The sequence below is a fragment of the Candoia aspera genome, chromosome 2, assembly GCF_035149785.1.
Source record: "Candoia aspera isolate rCanAsp1 chromosome 2, rCanAsp1.hap2, whole genome shotgun sequence".
Classification (NCBI taxonomy): domain Eukaryota; kingdom Metazoa; phylum Chordata; class Lepidosauria; order Squamata; family Boidae; genus Candoia; species Candoia aspera.
Genome location: NC_086154.1, coordinates 247,579,118 through 247,597,449, shown reverse-complemented (window position 1 = coordinate 247,597,449; position 18,332 = coordinate 247,579,118). Strand labels below are relative to the sequence as shown.

At 34.9% G+C, this 18,332-nt stretch overlaps 1 protein-coding gene across 2 annotated transcripts in view; it reads left to right on the top strand.

Annotated features, from left to right (window-relative positions):
* The window catches only part of NIPBL (NIPBL cohesin loading factor), a 186,149-nt gene that overhangs the window by 104,094 nt on the left and 63,723 nt on the right, over positions 1–18,332 (top strand). For both annotated transcript variants that reach the window (XM_063295737.1, XM_063295738.1), the window contains exons 10-16: positions 5,024–6,517; positions 9,087–9,269; positions 10,292–10,492; positions 11,420–11,491; positions 11,594–11,683; positions 13,436–13,539; positions 13,971–14,057. In XM_063295737.1, coding sequence (XP_063151807.1) covers positions 5,024–6,517; positions 9,087–9,269; positions 10,292–10,492; positions 11,420–11,491; positions 11,594–11,683; positions 13,436–13,539; positions 13,971–14,057 — 2,231 coding nt within the window. The remainder of the gene's footprint in view (positions 1–5,023; positions 6,518–9,086; positions 9,270–10,291; positions 10,493–11,419; positions 11,492–11,593; positions 11,684–13,435; positions 13,540–13,970; positions 14,058–18,332) is intronic.

The following is an 18,332-nucleotide window of genomic DNA, read 5'->3' as shown; positions in this document are numbered from 1 at the left end:
ATTAGCTAGCAGGCTACATGATATGGGAGAGTGTCTGAATTCCAATGGTGTTTTACAACTGGGTAGTGCTTAATCTATGGAAATCTGCAAGTTCACAAAAGGCTACTAAGTATTTATTACTTAAGACTACAGTGTCAAGCTGATCATAAATCTGTACAAGTAGATTTCAGTTAATTAGGGATGTTGTTGAGTTGAAATGTGATCTTTGCATTATACAGAGAATCCTATCAGTTTTAATGCTGAGGTTTATAGTCCTACACATGTACCAACTTGCATGTTTCTCTTTCTCCATTTTGTATTTTTCTTTTTTTGTGGGGGGAGCAATTAGAACCCTTCTTTATCACCTGTTTTAGATTTTTGTTTAGAACATGGTTATGAGAGAAAGGTCCTGTTCATTATCTGCCATACTCGGTGTCTTTTCTGCCTTGGTAAGGGCCATCTCACAGATGTTAACATTTCACCACATAGACTTGATGCAGCTGGGTTTCTCAGTTTTACACTCTGTTTTGGGAAGATGGTGTCACAGGCCAGATATCTCTCTCAGTGTTTCGGCATTATTTCAGGTATATATTCAAGACATCTCATTGTACAGAGGAGCTGTCTACCAAATGGATTCTGCCAGCTGAACAGTTAATTGATCCCTGCCCAGCTTGAACCCCAACATATGAATTTGTCAATTTCAAACATGCCTATTCAAGCTTGCTTCACTCCCTGCCTGAATTCCATGTAATCCTGATATTTTGTCTACACCTAGATGATCCCTTGATTTTCAGTGGTTTTCCATAATGTTTTCTCACACATGGAGGAACCTTGTTTGTGTGGGGGTGGGGGCTATTTACTTATTTATTTGCTATAGATCAAACAAAGTTGCATAATATTCTTCTAACAGGATTTCATCATTTTCACCCATCCCTGTTATTCTATTGGAAGTACCCGTTCTGCAGTTATCAGTGTCAGAGCTAACATAACAACTTTTATGCACAATTTCAGACATTAAGATCCTATAATTTCCTTCCTACTTTCTCCAGTTCATATACTGGAAAGCTGTGCCAAAATTGGGCAATGCCAGCTATTTGGATATGCTCTCTGTAGTGTTTCATTCTCAACAAGAGACCAGTCTCGACTTTACCTTTACAACCACAGTCACCATTTAACTTGAAATGTTTAGTTAATCTGTCAGTTACTTTGGTATCATTTCCCCCAATAATTCTGGCATCTTTACCAGTTCCATTGCTGTATTAACCATGCTTTCAGCCATTGTTACCTCTTTTATTTCCTCTAGCTTTGGCCTTCTGATGAGTAAAATAAAATTTTCTTTAAGCATCTCCTGATTTTGAAGAGGATTAATCAGAACCCAGTTCTGATAAAGCTTCTTCTCCATTGTTGGAGTGGGTAATCAAAACCCAATATCACATTTACAGGGTATGTGGCCCTACATTGAACAGTTATGCAGATGCTCATATTCTTGAGGCTGCAGAAAAGTAATAGCTGCCATAGGTTGGCCTTATGTTTCAGCTGTAATCAAAGGTCTACTGTGTTGATAGGAATATCTGTGTTCCAACTGGCCAAGATTTCATGGCAGAAACAGGATTCTGTAGTACTCCTTCACTCTTTTACACACAGGCTATAAAAAGAGGTAACTGGTTGACAAAATGAGAAGATAAATGTATTTTATAACAGTACTATCATTCTACATAACAAAGTACCAGGTATGCATAGCACAATATGTGCATTTTCAATGGGGAGAATGTCTCTACATTTATGGAGAAGCTTTCTAAAGATAACAAAGAATTAGCCAAAAGTTTTGAAGCAGAGATGCCTCACCTGACCAAGCAACACATCATACTGCTCAGGATATTGTGAACTGCTATGCTAAAACTAGATGATTTGATTGCACTACACTGTCATGCATGGCTTTGCAAGGTTCACATGGGCAATTAGCTAGAATGTTGTTGATCTTCCATTGATAACGATCTCTTCTAAACAACACAAAGGCAGGCTGCAATAATTAAAAACAACAGTACATAAAATGGTCCTATCCTCTGAACCATCAGTTCCCTTCATTTGGCAATGATTCTGTCAGCCATCATCCCAACTCTTTTCCTAAGGATAAAAATCATTGTCTAGCTCAATTTTAAGGGACTTGTCTTTTAAAAATCTAGGTACGTATATAAGTGCCATCTTTACATTAATTTTTCACTTGATGTGCTCTACTTTTCATGCTTTTGGAACATTTGAAGACTACTAGATTACTATAGAGAGTTCACTTTACCCATTATAGATCTTACAGAAGTATTACAGAGGTTAAATTTCTTCTGCTTATGGGAATCTTTCTTTCAAGTACTTCAACATCCCTTCTTCTTGATTAAGTATATATTGTCTCTGACTTGAACACAATAGAAGAGCTACAGTATTGCCTTCTGGAAAATATACTAATTATTTTTGTCAGGGATTTCTGAGCTGCCTGAGTTGTTATTCTTTTTTCAAATGCAAATTTTCAAATCTTTAGCAAGATTTATTAAGATGAAAAGAATAATGGTACAAGAATTCCAGGCTTTTTCTCACAGCCTTATGGTGGACTGAAAGGAGGTGGCACTCTTTGTTGATAACAGGAAGTCTGCAGTGGATAGTTTACATAATAGTAGCTTGAATCCCTATTGGACTGAGAATCGCCAGCTCTTACACTTTTCCTTGTGTATTACATGCTGAAACATTGCTGAAGATTGAGGCCAATTCTGGACCTAAGAGGCTTTATTTTCAGACAGTAATTTCACACAGTACTCATCTCTGAGTGTCTGGTAAAAAGCTGTTGATCTGAAAAATTCTTATTTTCTTAACACCATTCACCTATGTCTTGGTGATCCTCCTCGACTCTTACTTATTATTAGTTCTCCTTAGATTTGCTGCAGTACCACATGTCTCCATTTAATGGTAGCTGTTGCTCATTTCCAAGTATACATTGTAAGGTACTATTACATAAAAACTATCTGTTAGTGGCCTCTACACATTGCAGACTCTTGCTCTATGTTGAAATCACTTTTCACAGGTGAGCTTCTCTCTGACTCTGTTTCAGTGCAGAGAAGTTTTCCTTAAATCTGACTCAGACCACCAACTTCATTGGAATAACGCTGAATATGGTAGAAAGTCTCATGGTCTTGCTCCAAGACAAGCCTTGAGCTGAAGTGGACTCTGCTCATGCCTTATCCTGGACCAAGTTCATCACAGCAGTTTGAGTGCAACAGATGTGAGTCCAATTGATAGCACAGACTTGATTTCCAACCTTTGCATGCAGCTCTGAAACCTTGATTTTTCAAATCTTTCATCATGGCCAAACCCAAGAGCATTTAGAATGTGTATTTGCATCTTAGTGTGTTGATCTCTGGAAAAATAGACCAAGGATAGCAGTTGCTAGCTGATTTTAACTTTGAGCAGTTACATCTATTTTAATATTACGATATGGATGTATCTTGAACAGGTTGAAATGAAGTCCCAGAGATATCAGTGCGGTCCTATTATAGACAGTACAGCTTCTCACATCAGTAGTCAGGATAGAACCTATCCATGTCTATATTACATACTGTGGTTCCCCTTTGGGACAAATGATTTTTTTCTGATGGCCATTCACTTGGCCTGGAAGAATTCTACTGTAATGATTCTTTGAGTCGAATTCTGAATATTCCTAAGAACTGAGACTTGATCAAGAACTGTCTCTTTCAAGAATTTGTCTCACATGTAGAAGGCATAGATGAATGTCAGTGTGGTACAGTCAAAGAAAATGCTGTTTGTATTGCAGCAAGGTACTTCCCTAGGCAAAGCCTTTTGTTCAGATAGAGAGGAATTGTATCTGTTCCTGCTATTCTAATTGGATAGTGAGCATTGGACTGTGTTCTTAATGTCTGTGTTGCCAATGGTTTGTGATTCTGCTCCACTTGGTGAAGGAAGCCTACATTCAACAAGCAGATAATCCAGATTTAATCACGCTAGACAATGAGTTTTCGGCATTCCAATCTTCTGAGTCTAGTACTGATTGTATGGAACATTCAGGTTTTCACTTATTTTCCATACAGATCTGTGATATTTTTCTTTAGTTCGTAAGCCAATCATACAGAATTGCTATGAATGTAATCCCCCCACCTCCTTATTATACTCAAAGAACATACATTTGATTCTGCCTCTTGTTACTATCTATTAGAGTTCACTTATCTGCTCTATCTGCTTAGTGGCATTGGCATTCAACTTGAGCCACAACCATATCTGTTGATGTATGTGTGCATTTTCCAGATGTGTGTTTAGTGCCTCTCTGATTAAATTAATTTATCTTTTTATGACACTGCTACCTAGAACTTTGGGCATAATCAAAGCAAGCCTTGGGAAAGATTGTATTCATTGCTGTGAAATACTGTTTTTTATGATCTGTAAGTTGGCTTGCTATTCACCCATGTATATATGATCTGTAAAAATCGTGAAGGATAACCGCAATTTTGGTTCTTCAAGTAGTCTTCTGTTCATTATAAAAACTACACCCCTTGCCCATTGCCTTGGTACTTAAGGTTAAGAAATATTTCCTCTCTTGGCCATCACTGAACTGAAAGAAAAAATGCAGCTCAAATTGGTACCTAAATGATTCAGTTTTACAATATTTTGGCTAAGAGTCTGCTTATATGCCAAACTCATATGTGAATGCTCGGGTGATCATTCAAATAACCAAATATATATGTAAGCAACTTGCTTCTTTGATACGTTCAAATTGATTTGTGAAAACTCAGAATTGAGGAAATACCAACCAGGGGTCATTGAAGTGTCTCTTACAGTTCCTTCCACAATTATTATCAATGTTCTATAAATGGTTTACAAAGGGATTAGCAAATACATTCCAAATAATGTTCCTTATCAATTATGTGCAGTAGTCCAATATTATATAATCTTATATGAACATACTAAAAACATGTGTTTTCATGTGTCTACATAAAGTGTTCTATAAAATGATAAGCACTTTTTAATTTAATTTTTCTTTGATCTGCAGATAAGCCTTTAAAGAAACGAAAACAAGATTCCTTTCCACAGGAGGCTGGAGGTGCTACAGGAGGAAATAAACCAGCTTCTCAGGAGACAAATTCTGCAGGAAATGGGTCACGGCCAGCCTTGATGGTTAGTATCGATCTACAGCAAGCAGGACGGGCAGACTCTCAGGCAGTTCTTACTCAGGACTTGGACATTATCAAAAGGCCTGAAGAGATAAAGCAGTGTAATGATGGTTCTGTATTTGTTCCCCAAGACGATGTTATTGGAGTACTTAAACTAAAAACGGAAAACTTCCCTGAAACCCTAAGGAAAAAGTCAGATTCTGAAGGTTTAAAGATGGAAGTGCAACACAATGAGAACAAACAAACAGGAATACAACAAAATGAGGGTAAACGGATAGAAACTAAACACTGTGAAAGCAAGCAAGCAGAAGTTAAACATGAAAGCAAGCATGAAAATAGACAGGTGGATGTGAAACAAAATGAGGGTAAACAAAATAATGGCAAACAGGAAATAAGACAAAGACCCGAGACTCCAAAACAGAAAAATGAAGTGAGGCCAGATACCCCAAAACAGAAAAATGAAGGCAGACCAGAAACCCCAAAGCAGAAGAATGAAGGCAGGCCAGAAACCCCTAAACACAGACATGAAAACAGGCGTGATTCTAGTAAATCTTCATTGGAGAAGAAGCCTGATATATCGAAATATAAAATGGACATGAAATCTGATCCTTCCAGGGTAAAATCTGAAAGGTCTGATTCATTAAAACAGAGGCCTGATGGGCGTTCAATTTCTGATTCTGTGAGGCGGGATCATGATAGCCTTAAACAAAAAACTGAGGACAGGGGTGAATCAGAGCGATACAGAGGAGATGCATCAAAGCTACGAAGACCAGAGTATTTGCGATCTTCAAGTAAGGGTGAACATGATTCTAAACATATCATTAGATCTGATAACACAAAAGCAGAGAGACTAGAAAGGAAACACAGACATGAATCTGGTGAGTCCCGGGATAAGCTGTCTTCTGGAGATCAGAGATCAAGACCGGATAGTCCTCGTATTAAACAGGAAAGTAAATTAAGGCCAGATAGACCAAGTTTTAAATCACAGAACAGTAAGGATGATCGGAGGACAGATGGTAATAAGAGCAAAATGGATAGTAGTAAAGCACACAGTGATAGTAAAGCTGAGTTTCCCAGTTATTTGTTGGGGGGAAGATCTGGGGCTTTAAAACATTTTATCATTCCAAAAATAAAACGTGATAAAGATGGCAATGTGATGCACGAAGCAAGAAAATCAGAAATTAAGGGTGAACCGAAGAATAAGGTTGAGAAGATTGGACTAGTAGAAGATCTAAATAAAGGAGCTAAACCAGTAGTTGTTCTGCAAAAGCTTTCTTTGGATGATGTGCAAAAATTTATTAAGGACAGAGAAGACAAATCGAGAAGCTCTTGTTTCAAATCTAACAAAAACAAGTCATCCAAATCAAATAAAGGTAAGATTGCAAAATTTTATCCATTTCACTTAATATCTTGATGAGTTTGACTATAAATATTAAAAGAAAAATGTTCCTTCCTTGACAGTTAAATTATTATTAATTACTTGAAAATCATTTGTAAAGATATTAATTTGCTTATTTTGATTTTTTCCCATTCATATTGTCATGCAAAAAGTGAACATTTTTATTACATTAGTTGTGAAATCCTGTTCTGTGAATGTAATCAAGCAGAATCTAGATAGCTGTTCGTTGCAGCTGTTTAATTTGGATTCCTGTACTGAGCTGAGGGTTGAAGTCAATGGTCCAAATGGTTCCTTCTAATTCAGTGATTCTAGTTTATGATGAGATAATTTGATCTCTTAATAATCAAGATTTCCAGTTTGCACCTGGGCTGGTGGCATTGGCCCACTCCGTTTTCAGAACAGTTAAAATACTAAAACTATTGCTACATTCATACAGAAAGCCAGTGTTGTGGAAGGTGCTGTCTTATTGTCAGTGAGAAAGCATATTGGTTCATGCTGCTGGATCATTCTTGCTCTGTTTTGTTCAGCCAGCAGGAATGGATTCAGGAACTCAAAGACTATGCTCCAAGTTTGAATGAAAGGCATGTGGGATAACACGAGTAGCTTATTTTGTACATCAGGTGGAACAGAGAGCTCTGAACTGCCTGTCTCAATTCAAACTTTTGGGGAAGTCCAGTCCCAGTTTATTGTTCTTGAACAGCCAATGACAGAACCTTGCAAACCACTCCCCCCCCAAAAAGCGGAGAGTAAGGAATTCAGCTGTATATCTTCTCTTGAACAAATTAGAACTTAAAATGAGATCCTGAGCTATTGTCAGGTCTAAGCCTCATGTAGTAAGCAAAACAATGCAATGTACTGTAGTAAAACACATGTACACAAAAAGTCTTGTGCCAAAGTGAATTAGGCACCAAAGGGCCTATATAGATAACAATGTTGCATAGCTTAGAAGGTAGTTGCACTAAAAATATCCACTATTCCTTACAACAGCACAGCCAGAAGGGTCTCAGATGAATACTTTAAATGTCCATTTCAAGAATTTACTTGAAAATTGTTTTGCTGAGTACGGCTCTGATTATTAATCAGATTATTAGCCACCTAAATGTAATTTAATTTATATGCTTTTAGTATATTTCTCTTGCTGACTTAGTTTTGAAACTACAATGTAACCATTTTTCTGATTTATGGGCTTGATTATCTTTTCTCAATTAATAATTTCATTTTTTTATAAATGCTTACCATGACATACATAATAGGTATTCTATCTGAAGATGTCAGAAATGTGACTTTATGTTCACAAATGTATGTAAAAATTAGGTAAATGAAGAAAAGTTCATTTTTGATCCACTAATAATTTTAATCTACATTAGGTTGCAAAATAGTGCTGCTTATTCTTCAGGTAAACAAATATAATAATTAGAGCTAAATATCTCGTTGCTAACAGTCAACCATAATACTCCACAGTTCAGTCCCAGTGTGTATTTATTTCTTCTTTTCAATGCCACTTTTCAGATTAATTTCAGATGACAATATTTGATCTTCTATTTTCATATAATTCTTAAAGTAAATGTAAATATATATTTAAATGGCTCTTAATCTACAGTACTATCTGGAGAAAAGTCTTACATATGGAAGTGGAAGTAGATGTTAAAACAGATGAATTTGATTGCAGTTATATGAATTATAACTTTAAATAGAATGAAAATATGGTTCAAGGGTTGTGACCAAAAAGGGGGAAGAGATACTTTTGTGAAAAGCCTTTTGCTTGTATTAGAAAACAAAGCATATGTACTGCTTATTAGATAGATTCTGCTATAGACTGGTAAATCTTCACCTCTTTGAAACTTGCACTGTTGAAGATATTTCTCATGTCTATGGGTGAAAGTCCTTTGCACAGTGTTAGGTAGCATCTCATTATGAACAGATAGATTCAAGAAGGTAGAGTAGAAGAATCTTTTAACCTGGTTCTGCTGGCTTTGGTGTTTACTTGTTATTGTAAATATATAGGGAAAAGATGTTTGCTACCTCTGTTGTTTATTTGGTTTTGTACTTACGTTTCTGTAAACATTGCTATAAATGTATGTGAACAGTTGCTCTTTCTACTATAAGTAAAGAATCTGGATCTTGTCAATATAATTTATATGTGTGAACAGAAAATAACTTCAGAGGTGTCGCATGCTAACGCACACTACTTGCTTATCCCAAGAGTAAATTAATAACGAATGATTACAAAGAAAATGCTATGTATTATATTTATACAGATTCTACTGAAGTAGATGCCTTCTGAATGAGATGGAAATGTTTTAGGCTCTGTTTACAACAGAGTTCTTGTCATGTTTACATTTCATCACACTTCTTTCCATTTTTAATAAATAGAAACAGATAATATTGTGTGCTTTTAAGTTGCTGTAATTTTATTAATAATTTAAAAACTGGCTTGGGGGTTTGATGTGAAAAGCAGTATAAAATGTTAATAAGTCTTGTCTTGCAGATATTAACACTGTATTTGGATTTATATTCACTTACAGTTTACTCTTGATTAATAGGTAGCATAGATCAGTCAGTGTTAAAGGAATTACCTCCAGAACTACTAGCAGAAATTGAATCTACCATGCCACTTTGTGAACGAGTGAAAATGAATAAACGTAAGCGTAGCACAGTAAACGAAAAACCAAAATATGCTGAAATTAGTTCTGATGAAGACAATGACAGTGAAGAGGCTTTTGAAAGTAAGTAGAATGGTGATTTCTTACCTTGATAACGGCAATACATTGTTTTTGATAATATGTTTGTAGCACTTTGCTAATCAGACTTGCTAATTGAGTAAAGCAGCTTATCCAGATCAGGCCAGGGTAGGCTGCTGCAATATATATATATATACACACACACACATACAAACATACACATATATACCTCATGTTAATGGAAATACTAAACCTAGCAAGCTATGATGTTCATTAAGTAATCTGATAAACAGATTGTCTATAGTAGATTATAGGCAGAAGTAATTTAGTAATGCAATAGCCAATAATCTCACTTTAAAAAAAAAAAAAGGCAAATGAAAGAGGATGCAGAGGTGTAATGGGACAGGAGGCTTCAGTATCAAATTAATGTGCTGTGACTGCAATATATCAGAAGGGAAAACATCAGAGGTCCCGACTCTGAGAACTTGAAAATTTAGAATCAAAATTGAATATAAAACAAGATTGGAGCCAGGGCTGCCAAAGTTAAGGGAAGACAATTTTGTATAGCTTGTATAGTATACAATTTTTTATATACAAGATTTCAAATTAAAATAAATGAGTATGAGATCTGTGTGTGCAATGAGATATTGCTTTTATTATTTATTTAAAACTAAGCTATTCTGCATCAGAACCAGTTGCAGGAGCAAAATTAATAAACTGAGATTAATTTGCAAGATTTCGTTTGTGGAAAAGAATAATTTTCTGTGGGATTTATCCTAAAAGTTTAAGTAACTGAAATTAAAACTGGGAAGAAAAACATTACAGTAGCTAAGCAGGGCATAATTAAAGACTGAATGGGCATTTTGTAATAGACCCTGAAAATGATAATTTTTAAATATTGGATATTGAAATGATTTTTAAAATTTTCAATAAGATTTACAAATGGGTATTTCTGAAATTTTTCCTCAAAGACTGCTGCTGTGCCAAGAAAGAACATTGCATGTCTAATTTCTCGTAACTGTAGCTTTGTAGATGTCCTTTGCACTTATAGCGGTCTTTATTTCTAGCTTCCCGGAAAAGACATAAAAAAGACAGAAATGATGACAAAGCCTGGGAATATGAAGAGCATGACAGACGATCTGGAGATCATAAGAGGAGTAGCCATTATCATGAAGGAAGGAGGAGTTCTGGTAGCAGTCGGTATCGCACCCGAAGTCCAGAAGACTCAGACATGGATGATTATTCTCCTCCTCCTAGTCTCAGTGAAGGTAATAGGACTGCCTATCTCAAATTGTTTCTGCCAGCCCAGTATGTTCTGGCAGAGTGAGTGCACTCCAGGTTGCCTCTCTTAAATATTACCATATTTTTGGGACCAAGGGAAGCGTGCCTTCTCTGTTGTGGCCCTCGCACTCTGAAACAGCATCCTCCCAGAGAGACAAACAGTGCCTTCTCTCCTAGGATTCCAAAAAAGCCCTTAGGACCTGGTTTTGGTCTCAGACCTGGAGTTAATGTGTTTGTGGGGTCCCTATTGTGGTTTTCTGTTATTGTTATAGTTGTTTTAGCCCAGGCTGTCTGTGATGTATGTTTTTAACAGTTTTTATGATTTTGTAAGCTGCCCAGTCTACTGGAGTAGGCAGCTGTAATAAATAATAGTTCTTTTGTTAAATTGACGTGGTTGATATGCCAACCTTCCATATGAAGATTGAATATGTGTTTGCCCGAACAAAGAGGTTGAGTCTGTTTCACACATCCTTTTAAAATGCTCGCATTGGCGATCAGAGCTAATACACCCTATTATTGATTCTGACAAATTCTACTCATGATGAGGAGATTGAGGTATTCTTATTAAATTACCAATACCCAGGTGTTTTGAAAGCAGTAGCAAAATTTTTATTCCTAGCCTTAGCTTATAAAGACTGTTTGGTGTCTTCAATGAAATGTTAATTTTATAGGGTTTCTTCGTTTAATAGATGTATGTACTGTTATGCATGTATTAATGGTATGCTGTATTTTTAAATTCTGTGACTTGGTCTTGGACCGTAAATAAATGAATATTAAATTTATTCTCATGCTGTTTATTTAGATATATTATAAACCATTAGTTGAAAAACGTTTGTTTAGTTGTAGTATATTGCTATAGGAAACATTTCCTGCAAATGTTTCATTTTATAAATTTTATATCTTTATATTTAAAGTGGCTAGAAAAATGAAGAAGAAAGAAAAGCAAAAGAAAAGGAAAGCTTATGAGCCAAAGTTAACTCCTGAAGGTATTCTGGCTTTATAATTTTTTTTAAATGTCCCTGCTTTGATTATTTAATTGCAATTAATTGTTCATGACTAACTATATTATATTGCCTGGGTTTTTGTAGAAATGATGGATTCTTCTACATTCAAGAGGTTCAGTGCTTCTGTTGAAAATATTTTGGACAACTTGGAAGACATGGATTTTACTGCATTTGGTAAATACTTTTTTTAAAGCATAGCATTCTCTTGGCTGGTCTAAACTGGTCTCTGCACTTTTACTTCCTCTTTTAAAAAAGTTATACCTTTGAGACTAAGTCTACTATCCAGAAGTTCTTCATTCAGGCTAATGGCTATTAACCTGCATGCCCCACAAAGAATAATTAGAATTGGTATAAAAGACATTCCCTTTAAGATCAGTCAGGATGATTTTTGTGTCAGGAGTTTTGTTGTGAAGTGCAGATTTCCTAAAGTATTTTTTTATTGGCTCAGCATCTAAATGTTGCATAAAAGTTGTGTTGGGAAATCATAACCCTGATGTAACTAGTCATGTGGTGTATGAACTCACATATTTCTTGGCATTATATGTGAACGCAATCTTTGACTTTTTGAAGGAATTGGTGAAGCATTAATCATAATACAGCTATTCTGCTCCCAATTTATGTAGCTAAAAAACAGTGACCAATGAGTTCCTTAAGACCTACTGTATTGTTAACTCAAGTATACAATGTCTCTTGGAGCACCCAATCAACACAATAAGCTATAAATGACTCAGCAGCAACTGGTTTTGAGTTTGTGGGAAGGAATGATTATTTCACAGACACCTGCATTTGTACTTAACTATAAAGTTTGATTAGGGAGTCATCATGAGTACATCCTCTATTTTGGGGAAAATATGTGGAAGTATATTAAAGTAGATTTTAAAAGTACATATTTGTCATAGATTTAGGTATAGTAGGAAACCCGGACACAGGGGAACTCCCATTATGAAAATGTTTTTTTGGGTGCACTTCAGAAATAAACTTTTCTCTACAATAAGCAGTACTGTGATGTCTTCTCTTTTTAAAATAAAAAAAAAACATTCTATTAGGCTCTCCAGTTCTTATTCTTTATTTTTACTCTTAGCTTTATTTTTGTTCTTATTCTGGTATTCCTATCTTTTAAGTTGCTTTATACCTTTCTTACTGGTTTCAGCTGTATCCCATACACAACTCATTCCTTCCTCTACTTCTTTCTTATTCTACTCTATAGTTCTTTTAATTCATAATTCTACACCCCATTTTACACTCCTATTTTTATTGTTTTTATATCTATATTCTGTTGCCTTCTGTGTCAAGATTCCAGAGTATTTCTACTGGCCTCTCTTGATGTTCTCTCTGCCATCTCTCCCTCTCCTCTCCCTCTTGCCTGGACTTCCTGATTTGGGTACTGCCGTGACTCAGCCTCTGGCCTCATCCATTGTGGCTTCTTGGGCTCCAGGGAGAAGGAGTGGAGGGAGAGATTTTCTCCTCTGTCCCATACTTCTTCTGGACATAATCCTTCCTGCGGCCTGCAAAGCCACTTAGCCTAGTGTGGCATGGCAATCTGAGCAGGGGGAACCAACTACCATCTCTATTACTTACTTCCCTCCCAGATCTCATGTTGCAATCACTGAACAGATATTTTGTTGATGCCATTCTGCTGATGCCATTCTCCTCCCATTCAACGCTGCCACAGGTTTTTCCAGTTATATGCTGGGGCTGTTGCTGCCACTTCACCTTCAGATGCTAGACAGATATTTTGCTGCTCTAGCCATTTTCTTTCACTATTAATTTCTGAAACCTTGTCTGAATAGGCTTGTGGCTTTATACACAAAAAGAGAAAACCAGAGAAATCATTTTCTAAACTTTATTTCTATACTTTTATAATGAAGATGTCATTTAAGTACATTAAAAGGAAATGTGAATATGTATTCTTTTGTTCTTTTTTAGGTGATGATGATGAAATTCCTCAGGAGTTATTACTGGGGAAGCATCAACTAAGTGAATTAGGCAGTGAATCAGCTAAAATTAAGGCCATGGGCATTATGGATAGGGTAAGTTACTGCTTTGTTAAAAACAAAGACATAGGAAATGTTTACGAGGGACTCTCACAGATATTTTGGGTTGTAGAATGCATTTTGATATTGAAGCCATTTATGAGAGACTGAAAAGAAAATATACGTCTGTCTTTATTCTTATTTTACATTTTAAAAATTCTACTATTTTTTGTGCTTCTGAAGTAGTCCAGAGTGAACTCTGGTCTTGGCAGATTGTTTTAAAAAAAGAAGCTTATTCTGAACAAAATTGAACAATTTCAGTTAACTTCAGAGCTATTTCTTCTCAGTTTTGTCAAGTGCATGGAAGAGACTCAATATAACAATATATGATCTTGGTTTGTCCAATCCATATAAATGTCGAACACAGAAAAGTAAGAATGAATTGATTTCCTTTCGTGTGTTTATTGTTTATTTTGGCGTTTTTTTAGCTTTCAACTGAAAAAACAGTGAAAGTTCTGAACATCTTAGAGAAAAATATTCAAGATGGTGCAAAGCTTTCTACTCTGCTTAATCATGTAAGTTGTTAAAAAGATTGATGATAAAGGTATTTATTTATTAATGTTCTATCTCCTGATAATACTGCAATTAATACTACATTTTTAATATTTATATTTGGTTGTCAATATCTTACTAGAAATTTTTAGATGTTTTTATATTGAATGAGTAATAATTTTGAGATAGGTTTGAACTGCATTTGAGCATTCAGTATTAAATGCTTTCCAAAAGTACCTGAGTATTCAATTTTTAACAGGATATAGTGAAGAGGTGCTTTTGATTCAGATTTTAAATAGATTTTCTGTATTCCTAAATATATTACATTTTTTCCTAAAAGTTCACAGAGCATGTTGGGGTATAGTTTCATTTTCAAAAAATGGGCTGCCTAAAGAGAATATAATTCTCTTCCCTTTTTTAATTTTTAAATGTTCATTGCTTATACAAAAAAAACCCTACAGAAAATAAGGAAAAGAAAAAGGTTAAGCAGACAATAAATTTATTTATTTATTTATTTATTTGGCCATCCAACTCACACACAGTGACTCTGGGCAGCTTACAAAATTAAAATCCACAATATAAAAACCCATCAACCCCCCACCCCCTGCAGTGGCTACAACACAATCAAATCAACCACTTGATTGGCTTCATCTCAGTCTGGGGTCCCCAGGCCCACTGACAGAACCACATCTTTAGGGCCTTTCGGAAAAGCATCAAGATGGGGACTAAAGTAATCTCCGGGGAATGATGTTCTACAGGGAGGGACCACCATGGAGAAGGCCCTTTTTTGTAGTCCCACTAGATGAACTTCCCTCATAGAAGGGACCTGTAACATACCCTGCCTCCCTGCTGTGCTGGGCCAGGTAGATATGACTGGGAAAAGATGGTCCTTCAAATAACCAGGCCCCAAGCCACATTGTGCTTTAAAGTACCTTGAATTGGATCCAGAAGCAAATTGGTAACCAATGCAATTCCCTCTGTTATAAGTAACGTGTATTCAGTTTTAAACAGTAAGTTAAATCTTGCCCACCTAATACCCATATTGTTCAGTATTTCCATTTCATTAATAAAGGGATAATTCAGAGTCTGAGAGTAGACCCATTTTTTCAATTCAGGATTTTAGGTCCAGATTTATAATTCTTTTTAATTATGCAAAATTATATTTTCAGCTATACTCCAAACTTGATTAGTCAATAATTCTTCATGAACTGATAAATTCCCAGGAGTATAGTTCAACAGCACATTTACATCTTTAAACTTATTTTTCTTTCCAGAATTGTATTAACAGCAATGTGAATGTTAGATCAAACCAGAACAACTGTAGAGCAAGCCCAAATCATATGTATCCCCTCAAATATATTACATTTATAGCATAAGAAGGCTGACATTTATCTCTTCTTAAACATTCAATGAGATACCTAATAAACTTAAAAATTATTTTTAATTATTTTTATTTTAGTAGATACTTAACACAAGAAGAAAAACAGAAAAATAAAGAATGTAGAAAAGAGATTAACAAGCTTTATTGGATTAAATAAAAATCATATCAATATGCAATATTTAACAGTAGCCAGAATAATATGAATTATTAATCCAAAATTAAAAATGCAAGCATTTCTGTCTAAAAATTATATTTCTGTGTAGTAAATTAAAAATTTAAATATTAAAGTCTTATGTTAAAAGAAATTTAAACTCTGGATGTAGTACAAGCCTATAAATAGAATTATAATCCAAGAACAGTTTCCAAATAAAATTGAATTCTCTGTCAGATTTTGTTTCAACCACAGGGTGATTTTTTGACATCAAGCCATACTTCCATAACTTAATTTGCCATTTTTTTATGAAGGGAATTATATGTGATTTCCAATGAAAAGCACCAAGTCCTGGCAGCTGTTACAATATACAAATCCAACTCAATAGACATTAAAAATACTTCAATGAATTAATTGCACCTTAGGATCATAAGAAATATTTAACATCTATAAAACACAATACTATTGGTTTGTTGTAATAGGATATTCCAACTCTGTATTCCAAAGTTCTTGCAAATGCCCAGTATCCATTTTCATAATACTCTTTAACCTTTCTATAGAAATAAACCGTAACTTTAGCTTCTTCCAAAGTAGTACTTTCTAATACAATAAGTAATTTGGGGTTTCAGATTTTGCAATGTCAAAAGATGTTTTAAGGAAATTTGTCCAGTTGTCTCAAGTACTCAAAAATATTTTTAAATTAGAATTGTCCCAAAATGTCAATATTCCAGGTGAGCAGAATTTGAATTTCTGCCCCAAATATCTTTCAGCCTTCTTTCTAGTTGTGTCTGTAATAGTTTTTAAAGTAAATCACTTGAATTCCACACCCAGACACAAAAACAGAGGTTATGCCATAAGCCCTATCATAAAGTTGGAAATTCAAATTATATAAATCTGTACTGCATTGAACTCATTCTTGTCTTTATAATCTTAATCTAACAATCCTAATGGTATTGGCATCACAGTGTTATAGTTTTGTTAGTAACTTAAATTTTAGTCATTTCTCACAGTATATAGACTACTTTCACAATGTGATGGCTGAAATTTTATCACTGAATTTTATTTTATGCTGGTTGATAATTGAAATAAAGGTTAATAATTTTTGAAAGCTAAGATCCCAGAAAAAAAAAAGTGACAATTTCAGTATCTCATCTTTAAATGTCACAGGATTAATTAATGAATTCTGTGATTCAACAGAATAAATTATATAAATTATAATATAAATTATTCCAACAGCGAAGATAATTGAAATCAGGGTATTTGTTAGAGGAAGAATAATTAAGTATGATGGAGATTCTCTATCCTCCTCATTTTAAATTTATACTGTATTTTTAACTAAAATAATTTGTTCCTTTTCAAGTAAGGAAGAGATTGCATGAATATATATTATTAAATCTAGCCAACTGGTATCATTCAGTCACTTTGAGTATAGCCAAATTTTGTTTTAAAGTTTGTAAAACCAACTATAACCAACCGTATAGGTAGTCCTCACTTAATGACTACCCATTTAGTGACTTTTCGAAGTTACGATGGTGCTGAAAATAACTTTGTGACCAGTCCTTGCACTTACCTCAGCATCCCTGTGGTCATGTGATCAAGATTCAGGCTCTTCGCAACCAGTGGGTGTTTATGACCATCGCAGCATCCCACAATCATATGATTGCCATTTGTGCATTTCACAGCTGGCTTGCAACAAATGGAGTCAATGGAGAAGCCAGCAGTAAAATTATAAGTCGCAGTCACATGATGTCTTGCTTAATGGCCGCATCACTTAGTGACAGAGTTGCTGGTCCCAGTTGTGGTTGTTAAGCAAAGACTACCTGTATTGATTTAGTTATTGTTGTTTACTTTTATCTTCTTTCATTTTGTAAGTTTTAATTCTACCTTCTTTTAAGTGGAATTCTGGTCATTAACAATATAAAGGACTGACCAGCCAGCTATTATAAATAAAATTGTTAGAATATTAGGATACTCTTGTAAGATTAAAGCTGCCAGAATTTGTGTTTCTGTTCAGTTTCTCACTTGTGGAATCAGTTCTTGGCTATATAAGTAAAATAATGTATATAGCAAGTTTATTTGCAGTATTCTAAATCATTGTAATATAATAGAAACCCTTTCCTTCAGTATTTACTAAGAGCTGGTTATTGAGAAGGAGTTTGAAAAATTCTCATCATTAAAACTTTTCACTGATAAACAAGTAATGTACTTATGTGGTATTTCTGTAAATTGCTAATGAGGACTTACAATTCTGTAGCCTATTGAAAGAAGACATGACACAGCACATACGTTGTTTCCTTATCTGGCAATGAAGCTAAGCTCACATACTAGGTCACAATGCTGCAGGGTTGGGAATTTTTTAAAAAAGACCCTCGAAGGAAATCACATTTGGGATAGGGAAAGCAGCAACTAAAAACTGTTGCTAGTTCATTTATAATCTGTTGTCAAAAAGACATCCCCTCCTCTACTTCTCAATGGAGAGAGCAGAAGCCTTTTCAATTTATTTAATTAAATTCCTTGGGATATTTCACTAGAGATAAATATCCCCATCAACATTCTTGAACAATATTTAGCACTTCAGGCTGGAGATTACCTATCTGGCTTGGTTTTTCTAGTCACAAATTTAATTTTCTGTTGATGTTCTTTCAATATTGCTATAGGGTTTTTGTTAAAAACTGCTGGTGTTAAAACTCAGAGTCTGCAACAGAGGTCTGCAACAGAGTGTCCCAAGAGGTTGAAATCCTCTGCTATTATTTTGTCCTTATTTTG